We start from the raw sequence: 22,927 nt of genomic DNA on the forward strand, positions 1-22,927 counted from the left end.
TACACAACATACAGTGGCATTTTCGTTTTTTGAATTTAGAGGCGAGGGGCTTTTGAGTCTACTTTTTATGATAGTCACTTGTGGCATTACGTTTGCCACCACAATGTAGTGCCATATCAAGAATATATGTATGTATATATGTATATTGGGTTAGCAGACGTCCGCTACAAATGATAAGATGCTTATTAAAAAAATAGATGTACATTTGACTCGAAATTATATTATATGGTGTATATATAATCCAGTTACTATGAATTTGCCGAACATCAACCTTCTAGTAATTTCTAATTTGCAACATTTATTATCCAGAAGAGAGAAACAATTGTACCGTTTCAGGGGAAAAAAAAAAAAAAAGCATTAATTCTTTTTCTTAATGGAGGAGAGAAAAAATAAAAGGCCAATATACGTGGTGTAAAATTGCAATTACCCTTTTAGGTATAAGTTTGCGAGAAGGGGACAATCTCCAACTTAGCTAAGGAAAACAATAAAAACAATACATATTTTCAATTACATTATTCATGGTTTTGTAGCTACCATATGGAATATTCCCATGATCAATTTTAGAAAATAGAATGGGAACAAAGAAGTTGAGAATTGAAAGCAATAGTTCTAATCTTATATGGCGCATAATGTATTACCGACGTATGTGTGTTTCCTTCCAAGTCTAACTTTGCTTAGGGATTTGAAACTCATCACTGCAGAAAGTACTGGCCAAAATCTTCCTTCAACTAAAAGAAATGATACGAGACTTTTTAGTTAGCACTTTCTACGGCTAAAAGGAAAAGAAAATGTTAACGCAAGATTTTGAGCCACAACACAGAGTGTCTTACCTGCCATATATTGTTCATGTAAGTCATGCGCTAAGGAACATGAATTCAAGATTATTATATGAATTTAGTCAATCTAGCTTTCTATTGAATTTGGTGATCCATCTCTTCAAAAAAGAAAAAAAAAAAAGAAACAAAAAAAAGAAGAAAGAAGTATTGCACAAACGAATGAAACTAGGTGAATTGAATCCTCTTTATCCAAATTCTATAAGCAAAATAAAAAGGCAATTAATTAAGATATTATGAAGTAATTTAATTAAAAAGTCAATGAGACGCAAAGTATGATTTTCCATCAATTACAATGGTCGGTTTCATAATCTTCATACTCAATGGTCAATACCAACACTAGTTATCTGAAGCGCCATTTACATTATTATGCCGATTATCTCAATCACTTGCAAAATTAACAAACACGGGGAGAACTCGCCGAATTAAATGGTCTGCAGAAGAATTTTACTTTTTCGAAATTTTGCAAACGACGAGATGTAATTTTTGCCGTAAATGAAAAATATAGGTGAAGGTCAAATTAAAGGAAAAAACTGAAGAATACTTTCAAAAGTTGTCCAAAAAAATTGCCAGCAGCAAAGTATCTCGTGGGTTTAATGGGAAGCCCTCTTTGGACAAAAATGTACTTCAATACTTTACCAAACATGCCCATGTAGAGAAAGAAAGAAACAAAGAAAAATAAGGATTCACAATCATATTTCCCCAATATTCTTCTCCTCATTGCCATTTGAGTGTCTGAAAACGACATCGTCTAACAAGTGTCCCTACCATTAATATATCCTCAGGAAGATGCTCACGGGCTTCAACTTGGAAAGCGTAACACCCCACCACCATTGACATTGTTCCATATAAATGCCAACCCAAGCTTCACAAACTTCTCAATTCATCTCTCTCTCTCTCTCCTCTTCTCTCTCTCTCTCTCATGAAACCAATGGATCAGACAACCACCATTCTCACACTCATCATAATCTCGTTTTCCTGCATTAGTAGTACCACTAGTAGCCCCATCAAAACCGTCGTCGTTTTGGTGATGGAGAACCGCTCCTTCGACCACATGCTCGGCTGGATGAAGCGGCTCAACCCGGAAATAGACGGTGTCGACGGTTCGGAGTCGAACCCGATATCGACGACCGACCCGAACTCGCGGCGGGTCTTCTTCCGGAATCAGTCCCACTACGTCGACCCCGACCCCGGCCACTCCTTCCAGGCCATCAGGGAGCAGATATTCGGCCGCCCCGGAGACGACGCCGTTTCGACCGACGCGGCGCCTCCGATGAACGGCTTCGCGCAGCAGGCCTTCGCCATGGACAACTCCTCCGCCATGTCGGAAGCCGTCATGAACGGCTTCGACCCTGACAAGGTTCCCGTCTACAAAGCTCTTGTGGCTCAATTTGCTGTCTTTGATAGGTACGTAAATCATAACTTTAATTATTATTTAATTATATATGTTGTGCTTTTGTCTTGTAAATTTCAATAACAGTTAGAAGATACATTAACAACTATCTTAACGGGCCATATATAAATTTGTTAAGTAAAATTGAGTAAACATGATTACAAAGGGGGAAAAAAATAATTAATGGGTTTCATATATAATATGAAGAGATGCATATAAAGAAGGATTAATTGAACGTGATGAAATATTAACTAGAATGTGATCATAGTCTAGTTCAAGGGTAAATCCATACTGTTATTACCACCAAAATGTAGAGTTTAAATTTTCTATCTCAAATTTTTTTTTTTTTTTTAAAAAGAAGAAGAAATATGATGATTTAGAGACATTAATTTAGTGATAATATAAGTCTGTGGTCTGCACCAAATATGTTGAGTACTTTAAGGTGCTCTTACGAATTAGAATGGAAAAATTCAAGTTTTGTTTATTTATTTTCTCCACTTGTTGTTTTTAGTTGATTTTTTTTTTTCCTTTCTTGGAGGTTATCGGTCGAATAGAAATGGAATTTAATTAGGGTGGTTTTGACGAGTGTGGAAAGAAAAAGACCGTGTTACTTTCCAACTTTTCACGGTTGGGAAACTAACAGTTGATAATTAATGTCTCTTTCTTTGTGACCCCTTGAACAATAAAGCCAAACCTTGTGAAAATGACGTGTACACATTCATATATGCTGTTTTTAAGCCCTTCAAATATAGGTATGGTCGTGGATTCACCTAGATTTGATGTAACCATATATAGAGTTTTTACTATATGACACCTAATTAAACCTTCTTTTTTAATCAATTCTCATTTTTCTGTGGTACTAATTATATATCTAGATTTGCCTTAAAAAAATATACACTGATCCACTTAATTAATTTCCAACGATCACAAGACAAAAAAAAAAAAAAAAAAAAAAAAAAAAAAAAAAAAAAAAAAAACATTAAAATGACAAAGGGCAAAGAAGATACTTCACTAGTTTAGTCAGTTTGAGATCTAGCTAAACCTAAACCCTATTTTTTCACTAATATTTAATAATTAGTCCTCCGCCACTCATGTACTCAGGTGGTTCGCGTCGGTGCCGTCGTCGACGCAGCCGAACCGCCTCTTCGTGCACTCGGGAAGCTCCGGCGGCGCTACGAGCAACATCCCGGCGCTCCTGGCGAAGGGCTACCCGCAGCGGACCATCTTCGAGAACCTCGACGACGCCGGAATACCTTTCGGAATTTACTACCAGAACATCCCGGCCACACTGTTCTACAGAAACCTAAGGAAGCTCAAGTACTGGGGCAAATTCCACTCGTACGACCTGTCGTTCAAGAGCCATGCACGGCGAGGGAAGCTCCCGGGCTACGCTGTGGTGGAGCAGCGGTACATGGACACCAAGAGTGCGCCCGCAAATGATGATCACCCGTCGCATGATGTGTACCAAGGGCAGATGTTCGTGAAGGAGGTGTACGAGACTCTGAGGGCAAGCCCGCAGTGGAACCAGACCCTGCTTATCATCACTTACGACGAGCATGGCGGGTTCTACGACCACGTTCCAACGCCGGTGCGCGGCGTCCCAAGCCCCGACGGCATCGTGGGGCCGGAGCCGTTCTTGTTTCGGTTCAATCGGTTGGGAGTTAGGGTTCCTACTATTATGGCCTCGCCATGGATAGAGAAGGGTACTGGTGAGTGAGTTCTTCAGCCCTAAATTCCAAATAATTATCTCCTTTTTTCATTTTGATTTGATGTTTTATTTTTTTTAATGTCAAATAGGATACTTATATTTTCGGACGTGTTTAAAACGTTATTATTATATGTATTATAGATAGATGATATGAGAAGTACAATTTTGTGGTAGGAAGTAGATAAATTATATATCAAATTAAATTTTATGCAAATCTAAAGATTAGAAACAATCAACACTTTTGAGTACCAATAAAAAAATTCTGTCAGATACGCGGTAGTATAAGTAATTTTTGCTATAGCATAATAAACAAACTTTTTTTTTTTATTTTGTAAGATAAAATCCCTTGTTTCTATCCTATTCATAGTGGTTTACATCACCCGTCACTTTCCTGCGGAACCATTTGCATTCCCACATAATCTTATTGGATGCCTTGAAATGATATAAACTTGCTTGAAGTTATAAGCAAAGGCAAGACATAGTATTATTTAGTATATGATATTTATACATATAAGCCACAGCCGACTGCTAGCATTCATTATCATATAATAGCAAAAAATAGTGAGATAAACCTTATTTACTAGGCATTCTATTTCATCTTCATATGCACTCAAATCACAAGTCACAAACCGAAGGTTAAAAAGTAAATATCTTGGGCAAATCACATTGGTGGTTTCGCTTTCAGTTAGGCTTAAGTCATATGGCTGCTTCTTATTTCACACTGCTTTTTTGAAATAATTAGATTCCAATACTATTGTTGAGGGCCATCTATTTTTGTCGTCTTTCTTTCTATTGCCAATGCCAAATTGTTGGCACTTTTAGTTGATTGTCAAGCTTACCAACAACATATAAATGGAGGGCATGAAAAGCAAGCCAATCTTTATCACTTTCTTAACCAACGCTTTATTTGATGATGACTAGTGGAGTGAATGAGATGGTTTCTATTGGGTAGGTTAGCATATTGTTGGTTGCGCTTCGCTTTTTTTTCACTTTAAAAGACTGGATTTAGAGGACTTTTAAACAAGTTTGTTGAGATCCTTCGTTAATTATATTCCGAGTGCATAGGGACCGCCAAGGCATAAAAAAACTTAGGTATGAAGATTGAAAGATGACAAAAAAAAGAAGCACCAACGCATGTGTAAATGTCAAAAAGTTGTACCAAAAAGTAAGAAGTTCAAATCAAACTTGAAAGTAAGTGGACTTATAATTTTTGTATTCTTTATGTATCTTGTGAAGTTCAGATGAAATATCTGGATCTATCTTATGGACTTTTTTTTTTTTGGTATTATGTCAAATCATAAATTGATTGGTTTTGCAATGATTTGTTAAAATAATAATAATAAACAATTATATTTACTTGGCAAATATTAGATTTACCAATTCTTTTAGTTAGTAGATATAAGATTCGGGATAAAGTTACTTCTTTTTTGTTTCTCCTATAACAATGGTCATTTCCCAAAATCACCATGCAGTTGTTCATGGACCCAGTGGATCACCATTTCCGACATCAGAATTCGAACACTCTTCCATTCCGGCGACGGTGAAGAAACTCTTCAACCTCTCCTCTCCTTTCCTAACGAAGAGGGATCAATGGGCGGGAACATTTGAAGGAATTTTCCAAAAGAGAACGGAACCCAGAACCGATTGCCCAGGTTTGTTACATTTTAATAAAAGCTCAAGCAATAAACAATAGAAATATGCCATGCAGCCAAAGATGATAAAGTATAACTTGAGCTGGGGCCATACGTTCACGTGTTACTTTATTACAAAATTGTACGCTCATCTTTTCATAATTTGTCAAAAAATGATGTAACCAGTCAATTCTGAGATATGATTAAGCACATTGTGCTTAATAGCATTGCTCGACCAATTAGAGAAGATTACTTGTATAAATAACTACCTAAGGAGGCCTAAAATCCAAAAAAAATCAGCCAATTTTTAAAATTCTCTCTTAAAATCAGCCATTTTCCCAAATTTTCTTGTGATCAAATGCCTATTTTGTAGTGTTTAGAAATAAATAACTAAAGAGTATCAATGGTGTCCCGTACCATTACTCATAATGAGAGTCCCACATTTGGACAGCATATTTATGAGAAGTACCGGGCGTCACTAATATCCATTATTATTAAATAGCTTATTTTGTTCTAATAGCTGAGATTTTGAGCAGAGAAACTACCAACACCAGTGAAGATCAGGAAAGGAGAGGCCAAGGAAGAGGCCAAACTGTCAGAGTTTCAGCAGGAGCTGATGCAGCTTGCGGCAGTTCTGAAAGGGGACAACATACTGACAAGTTACCCAGAAAAGACTGGGAAAGAAACGACTGTCAAGGAAGGAAAACAATATATGGAAGATGCAGTGAAACGTTTCTTTGAGGCAGGACTTTATGCTAAGAGAATGGGAGTTGATGAAGAACAGATTGTCCAGATGAGGCCTTCCCTCACCACAAGATCACCTTCTAAGACCCCAAATGAACACCCATAAGAAGAGATATAAATATGATAGAGATAAGAGAATAAAATGGTAAATAAATAGCTATATATGAAATGTACACTCTTTTAAGTATTATACAAACGAAGCAAAGAGTTGGGCAAGTCTAGAATAAGCATTTCTGAGATGTTCAACTTACTGTAACATGTTATTCCCTCCTTAGCTACTCAAGATGATGATCATAGAGATTTGAAAATTTTAGTAGCTTGGTGGGATCAAACTTCTTTCTTTTTTTTTCCAATTGTTTATTTTTTGGACAAGGTTGGTTGAAGCTTAATAAAAGGTTGGGGATCATATAGTTATGCTTGGGATTTATCTTTTTTTTTTTTTTTTTTTTTTTAACATCCATCTAAGGTTGTTTGAAGAGCTAATTCTTTGTTTCTCAAGCTTCTACTCCAATTGATGAAATAAGCAAAAATTTTAATTCCTTGTCTGCAGAATTTTCAATACAGCTTACCTGCTGAAAACTCATATTGAGGCTTATAACTTACTATAAGCAAAATTTACTTATAAAACTTCCTATAAGCTCCCTTCAGTGAATGTTTACCAAAAAAGAACAAAAAAGTGAGAAAAAAGAATCTAGTGTACAAAAGAATTTTGTGACCTCCATGGTTTGTGTTTCAAATGGTCAATAACAAAACCTTCTTGTCTGACTTCTTCCAAGACATTTACACTCCATCTGTACCATTCTTCTGTTTCGTGCAGTTTCTATTGACCTGTCCTTACTTGGGAGCTCTTTGATATGAGTAAATAGTATAAGATATGGGCAAATAACTTTTCACTTCTCTCATTAACTTAGGGCGTCCCACCCGGGAATATTTGCGGTTGCCTCATTTACCATTTTCACAAGCCTCGCCTGCAAGGAACAATATCATTGGACAATCTATATATCACAAATTCATAAAATAAAACATCATGTTATAATTGACCCTTAAATGTGGAGTTTATAAGAACAAGATTTCGACCGGACATCCATTAAAAGACACCATCTTTATCAAATCATAGCTTCAATGTCGATGCAGTGTCCCACAGATGAGTGTAAGCGTACATTGTATTAGCAAATCCATGTATTATCAACACAAAGATATATGTGGGGCAATTTATGATGGATGAAGTAATAACAATATAAAGCAGATCATATGGTAGATCTGATGCATACGATACTCATTTTAAGGAAATAAGCAGCAGTACCCTGATATACGAGTAATTTAAAACAAATGATGTTTGATGAGATTATTGATAGTACAGTCATACGTCTATGTTGTTATGTGTGGCGTTTGATGGGCGGTGACGGGAACGTTTGGCGAGCTGCCATCATGTCATGGTTGATTTATTAGTAGACACGACCAAGCAATTCAAGTGGTAGTTATCTTTTAGGCATTTGGTGGCAGAATGTAGAAAGGATTTTTGTAGGGATGAAAATTCATAGAAGAACATGTAGAGAAGAGAAGTTCTACCTATTAATTTCTTTTGTTATTTTTTGTTCTTACTGTATTTTTTTTATGACTTTGGGAGAATTTTTGTACATGATCCTAATCCCCTTACATTGCTTATTTATTTGTTTATTATTTATGATTTTGACCAGATTTTAGGCTTCTAAAGCCAACAACAAGTTTTTTTGGCAATGACGAAATCAAAAAGGTTCAGAAATAGGCAATATTTTCGGAGCTTGCAGGGAAGAAGGAAAAAAAAAAAACTTGTGTGTGTGTGTGTGTGTGTGTGTGTGTTTCCATCATATCAAGAGAGATACTATGTGATTCTATTCTATAAGAAACCAACAGAAATCTAGAAACATACTTGAAGATGCCTGTTCTCTCTCGTTTGGTTCGAAAACCCACAACCATTTGTTACGTACCAGATGGTTACAGAGTATCGTATATAATACCAGTGCCACAACCATCTGTACATATATAATATCAAAAAAGCTACAGACTATATAAGTATTGAAGTTTGAACAAACTACACGAGTTACAGTCTACAGTATGGAGGGGGGAAGAAACGTTGCCAAATTATGGCATATTTTTTCCTGAAAGAATTGTTATGTTTGGTGCATCCAGCAGAATGAGTCTAAAAGAGCAACTAATTGAACAGTGTGGATTATAAAGCAGCCATGATCAACTTAAATGAACATAAATTTGTATCGTGCACCTGAAAAACATGTCAAAACTACGAAGCATATAACTTTTGGAACCAATTCCAATTTCGTAAATTAGCCATAAACCTCTAACAGTTAATTTCTCGAATAGACTCTGACAAGATGGAGATTAATAGACTTACCACACTTTCAGGAACTCCTGGAGGGGGCAATGAAAGGTTTTTTGGTGGAGGGCCACTAAGATAAGATCTTTTGTCAAAGCGCCATTCTCCAATTTTTCCATAAGTCAGTTCACCCTACGTGATTACACAGATGAAATGAATACCTTAAGAAAATATAGGGTAACTGATGATGCAACTAAGTACTTTTTTTATCATAAAGGAAAGAAAAACAATTTTTGGAAGCATAGATTTTTTTATTTTTTTTTATTTTTATTTTTAATTCCAGGATCTATGTACCATAGTTACAGATAAACACTAGCAAAAGAATAGGTGCTATGATAAGATTAAGCAATCAGCTATGTTTTTGTGTGTGCATGCTGACTCTTCCCTACGTGTGCATGATTGAGAGATACCTTTATATTGTAGTCACATCCGTATGTATAGTGGATGATAAACTTGTTACCAACTTCCAAATCCCATGGAGGCTGAGTGGTAAAAGTGATATGCGTTACGTGAGTTGAAACAATATCAAACGAAAAGAAAAAGAAAAAGAAAAGTAAAAAAGATCATCAAACCTGAAGCATGAAATCTTTCCGGAGAATATGGCGGACGCCATGCAATGCAGATGCTACAGCATATGCATACCTTTGTTCAAGATAGAAATAATATAAATATCAATACTATATCAGATATCTCAGGGTATGTTGACAGGCCACAAAGAGAAACTAAAAATATCTCAGATCTTTTGAGAAAAAAAAATGTCAGATCTTCTAAGGTGCTACTTACATTTCAAGCACCCATCCGAAAGCCTTATCAGTCTCTGGGTCGTCTTTCATTCTCAAGGAAATGTTCACCCACGTGGGAGCAATGTCCTCTAGTAGGGACTGAATAAGAAAATTTGGTTAAGACGACATTTTAAGACAATATTGGTACAGCTAAAAGAGAAAAGGTCAGTTGTAATTAAGATGATCAAGGGAGAAACTATCTGATGTAGGCCACTAGATATTTTCTTCTACAGTTACCCTCCTATACAAAGCATTATCACTTCAGTAAGATGCTAGATTATTTCACAAACTGGGTAGAAAAATGAAGCGTTTTACCTTCTTAATGATTACAGGAGAATTGCCAATGGGATCAACATTGTTCACCGGACCTTTTTCCTCAGGATAAAATTTCCTAATTATCTTTTCATTTTGATCGGGTTTTATATAGAAAAATGGAAACGCTGCTGGATGATTTCCTTTCGCCAAATTGGGCAAAGGATTTGCAAATACATGATCAGGTTCTGCCATTAGAATGTACCTGCAGCAACCAAAGAAAGAAGAAGAAGAAAAAGAAAAGAAAAAAAAACATATATCAGATTTCATCAAGGTAGAAAGGATAAAACTTTTAGATAACATGAGTTATAGAAAACCAACTCTTCCTTTATCGTTGCTTTCTCCAACCATTGCACAAAAGCCCATGGCCTATTCAGGACAATATAACCCTGTTCACAAACATAAATAAGAATAGGAATTATCAAACTTGTTTGTCAGAAACTTGGTAAACCATGGTACTGAAAAATAAAAATAGCAAACAAGAGTAGCAATAAGAATCAGTGTTAGAATAAACATATTGCAGCTAAACCAATCAATTCCATAGAAAAGGCAGACAGAATTAAACATCTCTAACTCGACTAAAAATTGGGTTCAGTAATCTCAAGAAGATATCAGCCCATATATACGGTATTGTGGTATTCAATGTAGCTCATTTCTATGTAGCTCATTTCTCTGTCATATGCATAGTTAATGTTATTCCCTGACCTTCATTACAGTGCGTTGGTTTACTATTGTAAACTTCTTCAGCAATAAAAGCAAAGGGCATAGAAATAAGACAAAGAAATATACAAACCAGAATCATTTTAGAGACAAATATCCTATAAACTATACTTATCCTGCAATCGAGATGAGATAACTATGACAACAGTGGTGGAGAAAATTCTCACCCTATCCAAGCCCTGCGGCAGTGGATCAACAACAAAGGTCGGAATCTCCTCCATCAAATTGTCAGGACTTCCTGAATGCAAAACCCGTGTAAATTTCCCCATGTCTGATCCAGGCATATCTTTCATCTTCTTATACCAGTAATACATGATTCGACATTGCCACTGGCTATAAGGAGCATCAGTTGCCGTAAGGGCGACATGAAACTTTGAATTGGAACTCTCCGCTCTCCTAGTTTCTTCAGGCATTCGAGTCAAGGGATCGGACAACTCCGACCTATCAGCAGCCAAACTCCCTGAGTTCGAAGATTTGATGTGTATTATGATGGTCAATAGATTATACGTTGCAAAGAAAAACCCGAGCGCCAAAAGAACCAGCAACATTGGCGACGGACGCCCATTGTTTTTTCTCCCAATCATCTTGATGTCTCAACAAAGGATTATCAAACCACAAATTCTCAACAAATCAATTTAACCCAGTTTTGGCGTCCACAAAACCTCTTCAACAATAACAATCCATTAAACTTTTCCATAACAAGCTTCCAGCACCAAAATCTAAACAGAAAAAGACTACTATTTTTCTTCTGAGCCAATCACAAGCACATCAAATTCGATAACTATTCTGCATTACAATTTAAAGGAAATAAACAAGTCAATTCATTTTTCATCAATGTATACATAAGTGTAGAATTCTAAAAACCCAATATAATTACATATCATTGCAAACAAACGGGGAAAGAAAAATTACTACCAAAAAAAAAAATCTGTGAAATTGTCCTAGAAATTGTATTAAAAATAAGGAAGGAAAATGCAGGCATAAACTAGAATTCAGAAAGTGAAACGAATTGCCACCGACAGATCTGGAAAAAGAATTGAAAAATATAAATGGGGAACAAACAGGAAGACCAGTAACAGAAACGGAAAGATCAACAAATTATGTATTGTTTCGTAGTTGCAGGCACATTATTAACTGAAAAGGAAGAAGAAATTCACAGGAAAAGGAAAATGTTGAACGAGAGAGAAACTGACCTGAAAAAACTGCAACGACTTTTAGAGAGAGAGTCAGAGAGAGAGAGAGAGAGAGGAACAGAGAGTCCGAGTCTGAGCCTGGAATGAAGACGCGGAGCTTTGAAAAGTATGGTTATATATTATGACAAAAAAAATACAAAAAACAATTTGTAGTGTCTGACCCAAAATTAATTAAATTTTTTTTTTTTGAGTAAATGATATTTTGTTAATGTGCACACTTTAGAGTCAATAATAATATAAATATAAAAGTGCCTTAAAAGAATAAAAAAAAATGAATTTTGAAGAGAGGGGAAAAAAATGTGTGCTCTATATTTTATCTAGCAAGTTGTGCTTTGGTGGATGATTATGTGTCACCAGACAAGATCCAATTAGTTTAAAGTTAAGATGGAAGACAGGAATAGTTTTGGATAGATTTTATAAATCATTTTAGAGTTTTGTATACTAGGTCTTCAAAAAAAATCGGCAGTTCTCTGTTTTTAATCATTTTAATACAATTTAATAGATATATTAGTTTGATAGTACATATACCTTCTTTCTGTCATATTATAAATGGTGTTTGCTAGTTTGGCTAAGAAAATATATATTAATGATGATTAACAATTAGAGCACAAGCTTAATAGAGAGGGTAAAATTAGCAGCAAATAATAATAATGATAATAACATAATAATAATGATACCAATAACAACAATATTAATAATAATAACAATAATAATAGTAATAATAATAATAGTAGTAGTAGTAATAAAAGGAGACATGAACAAAGCCCAGAACTTTTTTTTTTTTTTTTTCTTCTACTGTTCTATCCGGATGCTCTACCGACAGGGTAAAAATTAGCCAGTTCTATACGTAACATAATAATAAAAGGTGAAAGTAAAGTTGGGGAAGTGGCTTCACTATGGGTGCAAGCATCTTCAATCAAAACCAAAAATCAACCATTCACTTTGGAACCAAAAATGTACTTGATATAGTGTAGATAAGTGATTCAGTTAATATATATATATATATATATATATAAATCATTGTCATTTCTTTTAAAAGCAATGCACTTCAAATATTCACTTTTAAAGTCTTGATTCTTGAAGGATCAAAAGAAAAACTCCATTTTTTTTTCTTGCAGTTGTTAATCCCATGGATGTGATGTCTTTGATTGTAGTGTAGATTCTCCATTTGATGGGAATGGACCAAATGGCTGTGTTTTGGACACTTTTGCCCCCTCTAATCCCTACTAAAAAAAAGAGAAGCTTGAAGGGGAAAAAAAAAAAAAAGACACTGCACATTGTTTAGAACCAATTATACAGAAGAACTTGAGAGAGGGAAACGAGTTCATCAAAAGTAAATTTAAATATGTTGATTTACAGGGTAAAAGTTAAGGGAAACTTAAAAAAAAAAATAAAAAATAAAAAAAAGGGAAAAGAAATGTCTTTTCTTCATGTTTCAGGTTCGAATCTTGACAGATCTTTTTTGTTGAAAAAATATAAAAGATCTTGTCTAGTCAATAGACTATACCGTGTAGTGTTAGATCTATGGTAGTTTACTAAAATTGATCAGGCCCTTTTTTGATCTATTATTGGAAGCTAGGATTTCTTTTATAGACGATGATGATCGGAAGCAAGACAGTATAAATAATCCTTTTTTATTATTATTATTAGGAAAAAAAAAAACGAAAAAGTAAACACATACGCATATATGGACTGAATACTGCAGTAGATATAAATATGATAATAAGTAGAATGCTATCAAAAGTATTTTCAAAATAAACATCAAGAATATACCATTTCTTTGGCTTTTTTTTTTTTTTTTTAAATCTGAAACATTTGCTTTGTTTTCGGTAGCAGTTGTCGGCTATATATCACACTGATGTTTTCAGAAACACACTTTAAAGTTGTTATAGTTGCTAACCTTAGATTCTATAACATCATTATGACAAATTACAGTGTCGTTTTTGAAGCCCTCCGAGAAAGAATTATCCAACAAAGCACACGATAGAACACAAAGAATCCAAACATGATTCCAACATTGATCCATCTAGGATCTTTTTCCAATCCTCTACTTTTCAACACATCATTTCCAGTGAGCAAGCACTTTGGTGGCTGATTTCCCTCAATCACATGCCAAGAGAAACACTCATTTCTCACCCTCCAATACTCATTTGTGAGCAAGGTGTCAAGTGGGTACCTATAGAGAGAAACATAGTACATGAAAAGCCAATACTTTGGTATGCTTTCCTTGGGGATGAAGTAACCGGAGAAGAGAAAGAATGCCCCGAGAACCGTGCAGATGAGAGAATTCCCCGATATGAAATCGGGCGAAACCGCGCTTAGGAAGAGGACTAGAGAACTAGCCATCAAGACAATGAGCCAAACAACAAAAGTAAAGAATGCAAAAGCATAAAAGGAGGGATTTAGTCCTACAATCCAATAAACAGGAACAGCAAAGAGAATAGCCACAGCAAACAAGAAGGGCAAGAAAACAATGGTGTTGGCAATCATGTAGGAAGAGATTCGATAGGCTCCTCTTGAGGCTTCCTTCATAAGAACTCTTCTCTCTTGGAGATATATTGGAAGTGCCTCAACTGTTGAGGAGAGAAGAAAGCTGAGACTAAATGCGAAAAGGCCCAATCTTTCAGATATTCCTCCTTCATCTTTTCTCAATTTTGTGTACACACTTCCCAACCCAAATCCCCCAACAAGGGCCTGCATTGTTCTAGCAAGAAACAGCTGTTTTGTCCTGTAAATGATCTTCCAAAATCTGGAGCAAAGATACATGATCTCGAAAAAGTTCGAGAAGCAAGAACCACCCATCTTTTGTTTCCCGTTTTGTTGTTGAACATCACCAAGGTTTTCTTGGTCTGCCCACAAGGGGTGTGAGAATGGCTCACCAAGTAATTCAACATCAGAATTGTATGCTTTGGAATGTGAATGATCTTCTAGTGTTCGGATTATTTCCATGGCGAACTCTAGCGCGTTTAGTTGTATCGGAATCTGCATTCCAAGTTTGGTTATGGTGTCCTCAAGAGATTCAAGGTTACCATTATGAACAACCGAGCCTCTAGAGAGGATTAAGAAGTTTGAGACATATTGAATGATTCTATAGCTTGGTTGGTGGATCGAAAGAATGATAGTTCTTTGCTTTGTTCTAGCCACCACTGATAGAAGCTCAATAACTTGAAGAGCTGAAGTGCTATCTAGGCCTGAAGTAGGCTCATCAAGGAGCAAAATCGGCGGATCCTGAATCATTTCCATGCCGATTGAAACCCTCTTTCGCTCTCCACCCGATATGCCTCTGTTCTCTTCGTCTCCAACAAAAGAGTCAGCCACATTCAGAAGGCCAAGCTCCATCATCAGCCTCTCAACTCTTGCTTCTCTCTCTTTGGTGCTCATTCCTCTAAGCCTAAACTTGGCACTGAACATAAATGTTTCTTTCACTGTCAGCAGAGGCAGAAGATTATCTTCTTGCGCGACAAATCCACAAATCTTCCTCAATTGGGCAGGATCACTTACAAAATGATCATTGATTGAGATGGTCTTGGGATCAAAGTGCTTATCTTGGATTACTCTTCCTGAGATCACGCCGAGGAGAGTGGATTTCCCGGTGCCGCTAGGGCCAACAACAGCGAGAATTTCGGAGCTCTTGGCGGTGAAAGAGACGGATTTGAGTATGCAAATGGGCTTAGGCTTGTGGAGGAAGGGAAAAAAGGAAAAGGGTATTGAGATGTTTGGATGATTAGTATAGGAGAGATTTGTGACAGTGAGTTTGTAAGTGGTTTTGGTGAGATGGGAAGGTGGAGAGTAGTAGAAAGAGGAAGGACTTGTGGTGGATTCTTCATGGGAATCTGAGGTTGAGAAGAATATGGCAGAATCATCTTCATTGCTTTGTTGCTGCTGCTGAAAACAAACCGCCATTTTTGCGGTTTTCGGAGTCTGGTCTTGTGGTTTTGGACACAATGTTTAGGAAAAGAAGGTGATTATGGAGAAGGGTTTGAAGCAGCTTGGAAAAATGCACATGTTTAGAATTGGAGGTTAGACCAGACCAAGAAGATTGTAAAAGGAGGTTTCTTTATTTTTTAGTGCTTGCTTGTTAACCAAGTTGGTGATTTTTTGATTTGGTTGGCAGTGTTTGGTTATCTGTTTTTAATTTTTCGATATTTCATCTGTGTATTCACCACTTATGAATGCTTGATATAAGAGGTTGATTACAAAATATATAGCAATATGCTACATCTTCAACAAAAAATCAGAGCAAAAAAAAAAAAAAAAATCCTGCTTTATTATCAACGCACCAAAACTAAAAATAAACGCATAACATAAAATCAACATTAAACACAAGTCAAGAGCACGACCACCACCGCGACACACGTGTCTGAGATCCCTAACACCAGCCACCATGAAACCTCAGCACCTAACTATGTCCACCTGCCCATTGAAACTCATCAACGGCCCCACCTTGGCCGTCCCCATGGCGAGACCAGAGGTACTGCTGGCCACCTGCAATTGGCAGCACGAACTGAATCACAGCCACGGTTGGATCCCTCAACACCGACAGAATGCGGACGGCGGCCAAAACCGCCCAAACTGCGGCAGATCCGAGCACCATCCGACCAATCTCTCCCACCACAATCTAACCCAGCCTGATCTAAGACCAGGTCGACAGCAAAGAAAATCCCTCTCCCAACTGCGCGCCCGTTCTCCGATTCCAACCAAGCTCCACTCCACTAGCGGCACGTACCTCGGTACAACGTAAATCGGTCGGCAACAACCCTTCAGATGAAGATCGGAGGCCAACAAACTAGTGATGCGCCAGCCCACCGACCCCGAAAACCTCTCTCTCTCTCTCATTCTCTTTCTTCTTCTCTCTCCCTCCAGAAAGAAACATATAGTATTTTTTATATGCGTATAAAATATATAGTTTTTTATAAAATGCTGATTAATTATAACATATTTTTATTTTTTATTTTAAAATAAATTATTCTTTTTCAAATTTATCCTTTCGTTAAGGTTTTATTTTTATCTTTTTTTTCCTTACACAATCCCTCACAGTCGCCTCTCCCTGACTCTTTCTTTCTGTTTCTATCTCTTCTATCCATCTATCTCGATTTCTCTCGTTGCAATCTCTACTCTGGATTAGGACTATGAGGAGCCAATTTCAACGGCGACTGCAAGTCAACAATGACGGCAAGTTCAGAATCTATCTCTCTCTCTCTCTCTCTCTCTTCACAGTGTCCATCGTAGGTCAAACCCCACCGTCGCGCCACCTATTGCGAAGCTCGAAGCTTGTCATTGCTATGGAGGTACATATTATCAATCTACTTTAGAGATATTCTTCGGCGAATGCTGGCAGTGCAAGGATTCAAGTATAGAGAGATAGAGAGGGAGATCATCTTCGTTGCAACCAGGTTGAAGATGATAAGGGGATATATATGAAAAAGTTTCAGAAAATATATACTAAAAATCAAATATGAAAATTTGAGGCCGCACCTCCCTCCGCTACTAGTACAAAATCAATTATGGCCAAGCATATACTTTTGAGAAAATTATATATTCTATCTATTTAAGTACTTAATTTATTAAAAATATCTTTCAAAAAAAAAACTCCACACTTTAATTAGTTCTAATTTAAAAATTAAAAATATATGAATTAATATTAAGAATAAAAATAAAAACAGTTCCATTTTAAATATTATTTTTAAAACTGCCCTATATATACTATTCTCAAAGAGCTATAGGCCCAAATATTGTCATCATGAAGAACGCTTAAGCCCAGCATACATTATTTCTAAGAGACCTCCTAAACGTTAAGCTACTTGGTGCTGACAAAGGGTTATCACTCGCAAGCATCACAATCGCATGTGATGATGGATGACCCCTGTTCTTGCTGACATGATCAGTGCTCTACTGCGTGCGCTCTGGGTAGTACTCAAGTGATGTTTGTAACTGTCTAGCTCATAAGTTGCCTCAACTGACCTTGTGTTCCCCACTGGATTATGTTTGGTCTCATGAGATCCCATCTCTATCTTAAGTTAGCAGAACTCGAGTTTAAAATTTGAGTTTGAACTTGAGTTTAAACTCGAGTTTGGGGCTAAATACGAGTTTAAGTTTCTCCTTCAACTTGAGTTCATAAACTTGAACTCATGTTAATGAACAATATTTTTTCTATTATGAAAGATGCCATAATTTTTTCGTTTTAATTCTGATTGAGATAATTTTTTTCTATGCATTCACAACGAAAAGACGAATAAAACTCCACCCATATACCCTATTAAAATTTTTCATCACCATTGAGTTTTTATTAAAATACTATCTAAATACAAATTTAAGTTTTGACCTATTCAAACACAAACTCAAAAAGATTCTCAATTCAAATCATAATTCAAATGTGCACATCTAAACACAAACTTAAGTTACAACTTTAACTCAAATTATAACTCAAATTTAACTGAAGATCATTACTCAAATCACTCTAACTCAAAAATATAAAAGAATAACCCTGAGTCTTTACAAATCTCCTAAGAGAGAGAGATAGAGATGGGATCTCAGGAGACCAAACATAATCCAGTGGGGAACACAAGGTCAGTTGAGGCAGCTTATGAGCTAGACAGTTACAAACATCACTTGAGTACTACCCAGAGCGCACGCAGTAGAGCACTGATCATGTCAGCAAGAACAGGGGTCATCCATCATCACATGCGATTGTGATGCTTGCGAGTGATAACCCTTTGTCAGCACCAAGTAGCTTAACGTTTAGGAGGTCTCTTAGAAATAATGTACGCTGGGCTTAAGCCTTCTTCATGATGACAATATTTGGGCCTATAGCTCTTTGAGAATAGTATATATAGGGCAGTTTTAAAAATAATATTTAAAATGGAGCTATTTTTATTTTTATTCTTAATATTAATTCATATATTTTTAATTTTTAAATTAGAACTAATTAAAGTGTGGAGTTTTTTTTTTAAAGATATTTTTAATAAATTAAGTACTTAAATATATAGAATATATAATTTTTTCAAAAGTATATGCTCGGCCATAATTGATTTTGTACCAGTAGCGGAGGGAGGTGTGGCGTCAAATATTCATATTTGATTTTTAGTATATATTTTCTAAAACTTTTTCATATATATCCCCTTATTATTAAAAAAAAGTGTAATAATTGGGTACTAAAATAATAAATATAAATTGTACAACTATTTAAAATAAAAAAATAAATTTTAAAAAAATTTAAATAAAATAAATAAAAAAAAAATAGTGTTAAAAAATAAAATATATTATTAATTTATTAAAAAATAAAGTACATATTTATTATATTAAAGTTAACAATACTTATGCTAATATTATAATATTAGACAAATAAAATAATAAATATATGTTGCATTTATTATTTTTAAAATTTTATTTTTAATTGTGTATTTATAAGTAAAATAAGGGTATAATAGTAAATTGATATTAATATTAGGAATGAGAGTCAATCCCAAGGGGGGGGGGGCATGGGAATGCCAATCCCATTCCTCAATCCTAAATTTGAGTGGGACCCACCAATCTCACTCTCATTTCAGGATAAAAAAGAGCAAGTAAACATGAGATTGACTCCCATTCCCTACTCTCATTCTTCAATCCTGGTAAGTAAACATGCCAACAGCAGCAAAAAAATTTTACAACACGTGTGCCGCCTAAAATTCTCTTAATTCGGCCCTGTAGTTCCTAATTAATTTTGGAAATGGTTTGAAACGTTTTGAAAATTTTTCCGATCTCTCTTTTAGAATATGATTTTTGAAAGGAATTATGAGATCTAGTTTTAGATAAATTGATGCAATAATGCCCCTTCTGTTACCAGTGATTCTGAACGAAGATGGGTATAAGCGTAATTTTACTTTCAAATCTCACTAAATAATGGACACGTGGCGAATTTCGTCACTCAGTGTAACGGAAGGGACAAAATTGTTAACGGAATAAAGTTCGGGAGATCGGATGTTACGTTTTAAAATTTGAGAGGTAAAGTGTTACAGGATCATAGTTCAAAGAGACTAATTGAAATTAATCCTTAATTTTTTTAATAATGTAATTTTAGAATTGACCCTTTCTGTTTTAGATTGTTTTTATATCAGAAGTTCGAAACCTTATTTGGAATTGATCACTTAAATAGTGCTTCTGATTCAATAAATAAAGAACCTTTCTTAATTTTCTTTTTATTCTACACCAACTAAAATGAACTTTTGTTTACGAGACCAGCATTTTTATCATTATTTATTTATTTACTTTTCGTCAATCACAGATGTAAAAGTTTTATACTTTTCATAATAAGATAAGACTGAATATGACACGCATTAATTTGTGCATAACCCGAAGTTTTAAATTTACATATACATTATACATGTATATGTCAATTTAGTGGCTAAGAAACTAATAAATCCCATATTTGTTTCAATTAGTTAGACCTCTCAGATCACCAAAACGCTACCAAACATATTACAACCATACTATTGACTTTTAGCAGCACTGAAAGAAGCTTCTTTTATAGCATTATACTTGGTTGGTTCAACCCCCAGTTCTACCCAGACTTGGGAATTTCCAGCTCAAATTAATATTCCCTCCTTGTAAGATGTTGCTCTTCCTCCTTTCCAAAAGAACAAAAAAATTAAAACAAAAGGAATACGAAAACCATATATGATTATAACCAACTCTTCCCACTAATTAAAATGTAATATACCAATTATATAAATTAAACTAATTATTCATCACTTGAGATTTTAGTTGCAAAGCAAATATCTATAATAAGACCAGCATTTGGTTCTAAATTATTCTTTTCAAGACCAAGCATTTTCTTCTACCACATTATCCAATCAATACATGCAAGTGTATTCGAATGAGGTTTTTTTTTTTTTTTTTGCTCTGATATTTTGTTGAAGATGTAGCATATTGCTATATATTTTGTAATCAACCTCTTATATCAAGCATTCATAAGTGGTGAATACACAGATGAAATATCGAAAAATTAAAAACAGATAACCAAACACTGCCAACCAAATCAAAAAATCACCAACTTGATTAACAAGCAAGCACTAAAAAATAAAGAAACCTCCTTTTACAATCTTCTTGGTCTGGTCTAACCTCCAATTCTAAACATGTGCATTTTTCCAAGCTGCTTCAAACCCTTCTCCATAATCACCTTCTTTTCCTAAACATTGTGTCCAAAACCACAAGACCAGACTCCGAAAACCGCAAAAATGGCGGTTTGTTTTCAGCAGCAGCAAAAAGATAAAAATAAAACCTTAACGAAAGGATAAATTTGAAAAAGAATAATTTATTTTAAAATAAAAAATAAAAATATGTTATAATTAATCAGCATTTTATAAAAAACTATATATTTTATACGCATTTAAAAAATACTATATGTTTCTTTCGGGAGGGAGAGAGAAAGAAGAAAGAGAATGAGAGAGAGAGAGAGGTTTTCGGGGTCGGTGGGCTGGCGCATCACTAGTTTGTTGGCCTCCGATCTTCATCTGAAGGGTTGTTGCCGACCGATTTACGTTGTACCGAGGTACGTGCCGCTAGTGGAGTGGAGCTTGGTTGGAATCGGAGAACGGGCGCGCAGTTGGGAGAGGGATTTTCTTTGCTGTCGACCTGGTCTTAGATCAGGCTGGGTTAGATTGTGGTGGGAGAGATTGGTCGGATGGTGCTCGGATCTGCCGCAGTTTGGGCGGTTTTGGCCGCCGTCCGCATTCTGTCGGTGTTGAGGGATCCAACTGTGGCTGTGATTCAGTTCGTGCTGCCAATTGCAGGTGGCCAGCAGTACCTCTGGTCTCGCCATGGGGACGGCCAAGGTGGGGCCGTTGATGAGTTTCAATGGGCAGGTGGACATAGTTAGGTGCTGAGGTTTCATGGTGGCTGGTGTTAGGGATCTCAGACACGTGTGTCGCGGTGGTGGTCGTGCTCTTGACTTGTGTTTAATGTTGATTTTATGTTATGTGTTTATTTTTAGTTTTGGTGCGTTGATAATAAAGCAGGAGGTGGTTGAGTCGATCACCGTCGGTTAGGTTGTTAAGTCCGGTTAGGAATTTCCTTAAGCCGTGTAAATGTCCCCCTTGTGGGTTTGGACTCGGTCCAATGGATTAATCAATCGACTGTTTAGTCTTTTTTATCGATCTTCAATCATGCTCAATTTTTATGTGCTTATTAGACTTTTACTTTTTAGATATGACATTAGTATTCTCCATTATGTTATCAGTATTTTTACTATGGATTCAATCATTCAAATCAAATTTTATTGTATTTGGAGTTATTTATGATTTTATGTGGAATTTGTATTTCATTCTTTTTAATAATAAAATTTCCCTTTATTAAAAAAAAAGAAAAAAGCATTTAGTTCATTTTCTCATAACCAGTGCCTCAAATTCCAAAGGAATGGGTAATGAGATTCCTCAAATCCAAAATTGTGGCCCATAACAGTTGTTGCCCCACAAAAATCCATTTACAGTTAAAACTTAAAAGCATTGGATAATATAAATACGGCCAATAATAGTTACCGATATATGATACACATCTTACATCTATGACAATGACAGAAGACAAACAGCAAATGAGTCACTGTATCACTGCATGTGAACCACGTGTCCACTATTTTGTCGTTTTCAAAATTGTGTCAAAAATATCCTGTCCTGCGTTTGGGCCGTACATTGTCCCTCTTCGCCTTTGGAAACCATAATTGACCAACCATAGTTAATGCTCCAAAACGTAAGGGGCTGCATCTCCACGTGGCCATTTGTCAATTAGCTATTAAGTCTGGACAAAGTTCCGGATGTTCCACGCCATCAAACAAAATAGATCATGGAATTTAATAATTCGAGAAAAATAATAGTACTTCTGCTACTACATGCCATTATTATTTGTTTTTACAAGTTAATCAAGTGTAATTTTCAACCTACACAATGATTCTTAGCAAGAATAATTAATGTATATAATTTTGTATGAATAGTGAATGCAGATTTTGACGGAAAAAGGTCAATTTCATTGCTTACTTTCTTTTTTCTAGGAAAAAAAAAGGATTCTACCTAGGCAGAAAAAAATTTAGTAAATGTTAAATAATTCTTTTTTTTTTTTTTTTGAAGAAACTGATATGCGTTGTCTTTTAAAGTAGAAAGTTAAGCCTATGTACTATTTTATTTTATTTTTTAGGAATGTGTACTTTTTGATTTGAGTTAAGCATGCATGATAAATTACCTTGAGAAGTCAAAAAAAAAAAAAAAAAAGGG

General features: G+C 35.5%; 3 protein-coding genes across 4 annotated transcripts; 1 reads left to right on the top strand and 2 right to left on the bottom strand.

Moving 5' to 3' along the window:
- The first annotated feature begins 1,654 nt into the window (after window positions 1-1,654).
- On the top strand, window positions 1,655-6,723 carry LOC21386123 (non-specific phospholipase C2). Of its 2 annotated transcripts, none has more exons than XM_024172380.1 (4): window positions 1,655-2,240; window positions 3,328-3,935; window positions 5,407-5,586; window positions 6,086-6,390. In XM_024172380.1, the coding sequence occupies exons 1-4, from the start codon at window positions 1,756-1,758 to the stop codon at window positions 6,304-6,306; spliced, it is 1,494 nt and encodes a 497-aa protein (XP_024028148.1). In that variant the 5' UTR covers window positions 1,655-1,755; the 3' UTR covers window positions 6,307-6,390. The 2 variants fall into 2 exon arrangements, with proteins under 2 accessions (XP_024028148.1, XP_010106600.2); XM_010108298.2 differs by having other exon boundaries at window positions 1,667-2,240; window positions 6,102-6,723.
- Window positions 6,724-6,820: 97 nt separating this feature from the next.
- Window positions 6,821-11,766, bottom strand: LOC21386125 (hydroxyproline O-arabinosyltransferase 3). The gene is made up of 9 exons (XM_010108300.2): window positions 11,688-11,766; window positions 10,662-11,280; window positions 10,096-10,163; window positions 9,778-9,979; window positions 9,464-9,561; window positions 9,253-9,322; window positions 9,091-9,162; window positions 8,699-8,812; window positions 6,821-7,277 (listed from the first exon to the last, which is right to left on the bottom strand). The coding sequence occupies exons 2-9, from the start codon at window positions 11,076-11,078 to the stop codon at window positions 7,212-7,214; spliced, it is 1,107 nt and encodes a 368-aa protein (XP_010106602.1). The 5' UTR covers window positions 11,079-11,280; window positions 11,688-11,766; the 3' UTR covers window positions 6,821-7,211.
- A 1,850-nt stretch (window positions 11,767-13,616) lies between these two features.
- On the bottom strand, window positions 13,617-15,590 carry LOC21386126 (ABC transporter G family member 23). Its single transcript, XM_010108301.1, has one exon. The coding sequence runs from the start codon at window positions 15,588-15,590 to the stop codon at window positions 13,617-13,619; it is 1,974 nt and encodes a 657-aa protein (XP_010106603.1).
- Window positions 15,591-22,927: the final 7,337 nt, after the last annotated feature.

The sequence above is a fragment of the Morus notabilis genome, unplaced genomic scaffold (assembly GCF_000414095.1).
Source record: "Morus notabilis unplaced genomic scaffold, ASM41409v2 Scaffold2247, whole genome shotgun sequence".
In the NCBI taxonomy this organism is placed as follows: domain Eukaryota; kingdom Viridiplantae; phylum Streptophyta; class Magnoliopsida; order Rosales; family Moraceae; genus Morus; species Morus notabilis.

Bases quoted from the DNA above. Each gene is read 5' to 3' on its own strand.
- LOC21386123 (XM_010108298.2), top strand. From the start codon at position 1,756: ATGAAACCAATGGATCAGACAACCACCATTCTCACACTCATCATAATC. The intron at 2,241-3,327 runs GTACGTAAATCA...TCATGTACTCAG, and splicing joins CAATTTGCTGTCTTTGATAG to GTGGTTCGCGTCGGTGCCGT. The intron at 3,936-5,406 runs GTGAGTGAGTTC...ATCACCATGCAG, and splicing joins ATGGATAGAGAAGGGTACTG to TTGTTCATGGACCCAGTGGA.
- LOC21386125 (XM_010108300.2), bottom strand. From the start codon at position 11,078: ATGATTGGGAGAAAAAACAATGGGCGTCCGTCGCCAATGTTGCTGGTT. The intron at 9,980-10,095 runs GTTGGTTTTCTA...TGGTTGCTGCAG, and splicing joins AAAGCAACGATAAAGGAAGA to GTACATTCTAATGGCAGAAC. The intron at 9,323-9,463 runs GTAAGTAGCACC...TCTTGAACAAAG, and splicing joins TTCGGATGGGTGCTTGAAAT to GTATGCATATGCTGTAGCAT.
- LOC21386126 (XM_010108301.1), bottom strand. From the start codon at position 15,590: ATGGCGGTTTGTTTTCAGCAGCAGCAACAAAGCAATGAAGATGATTCT.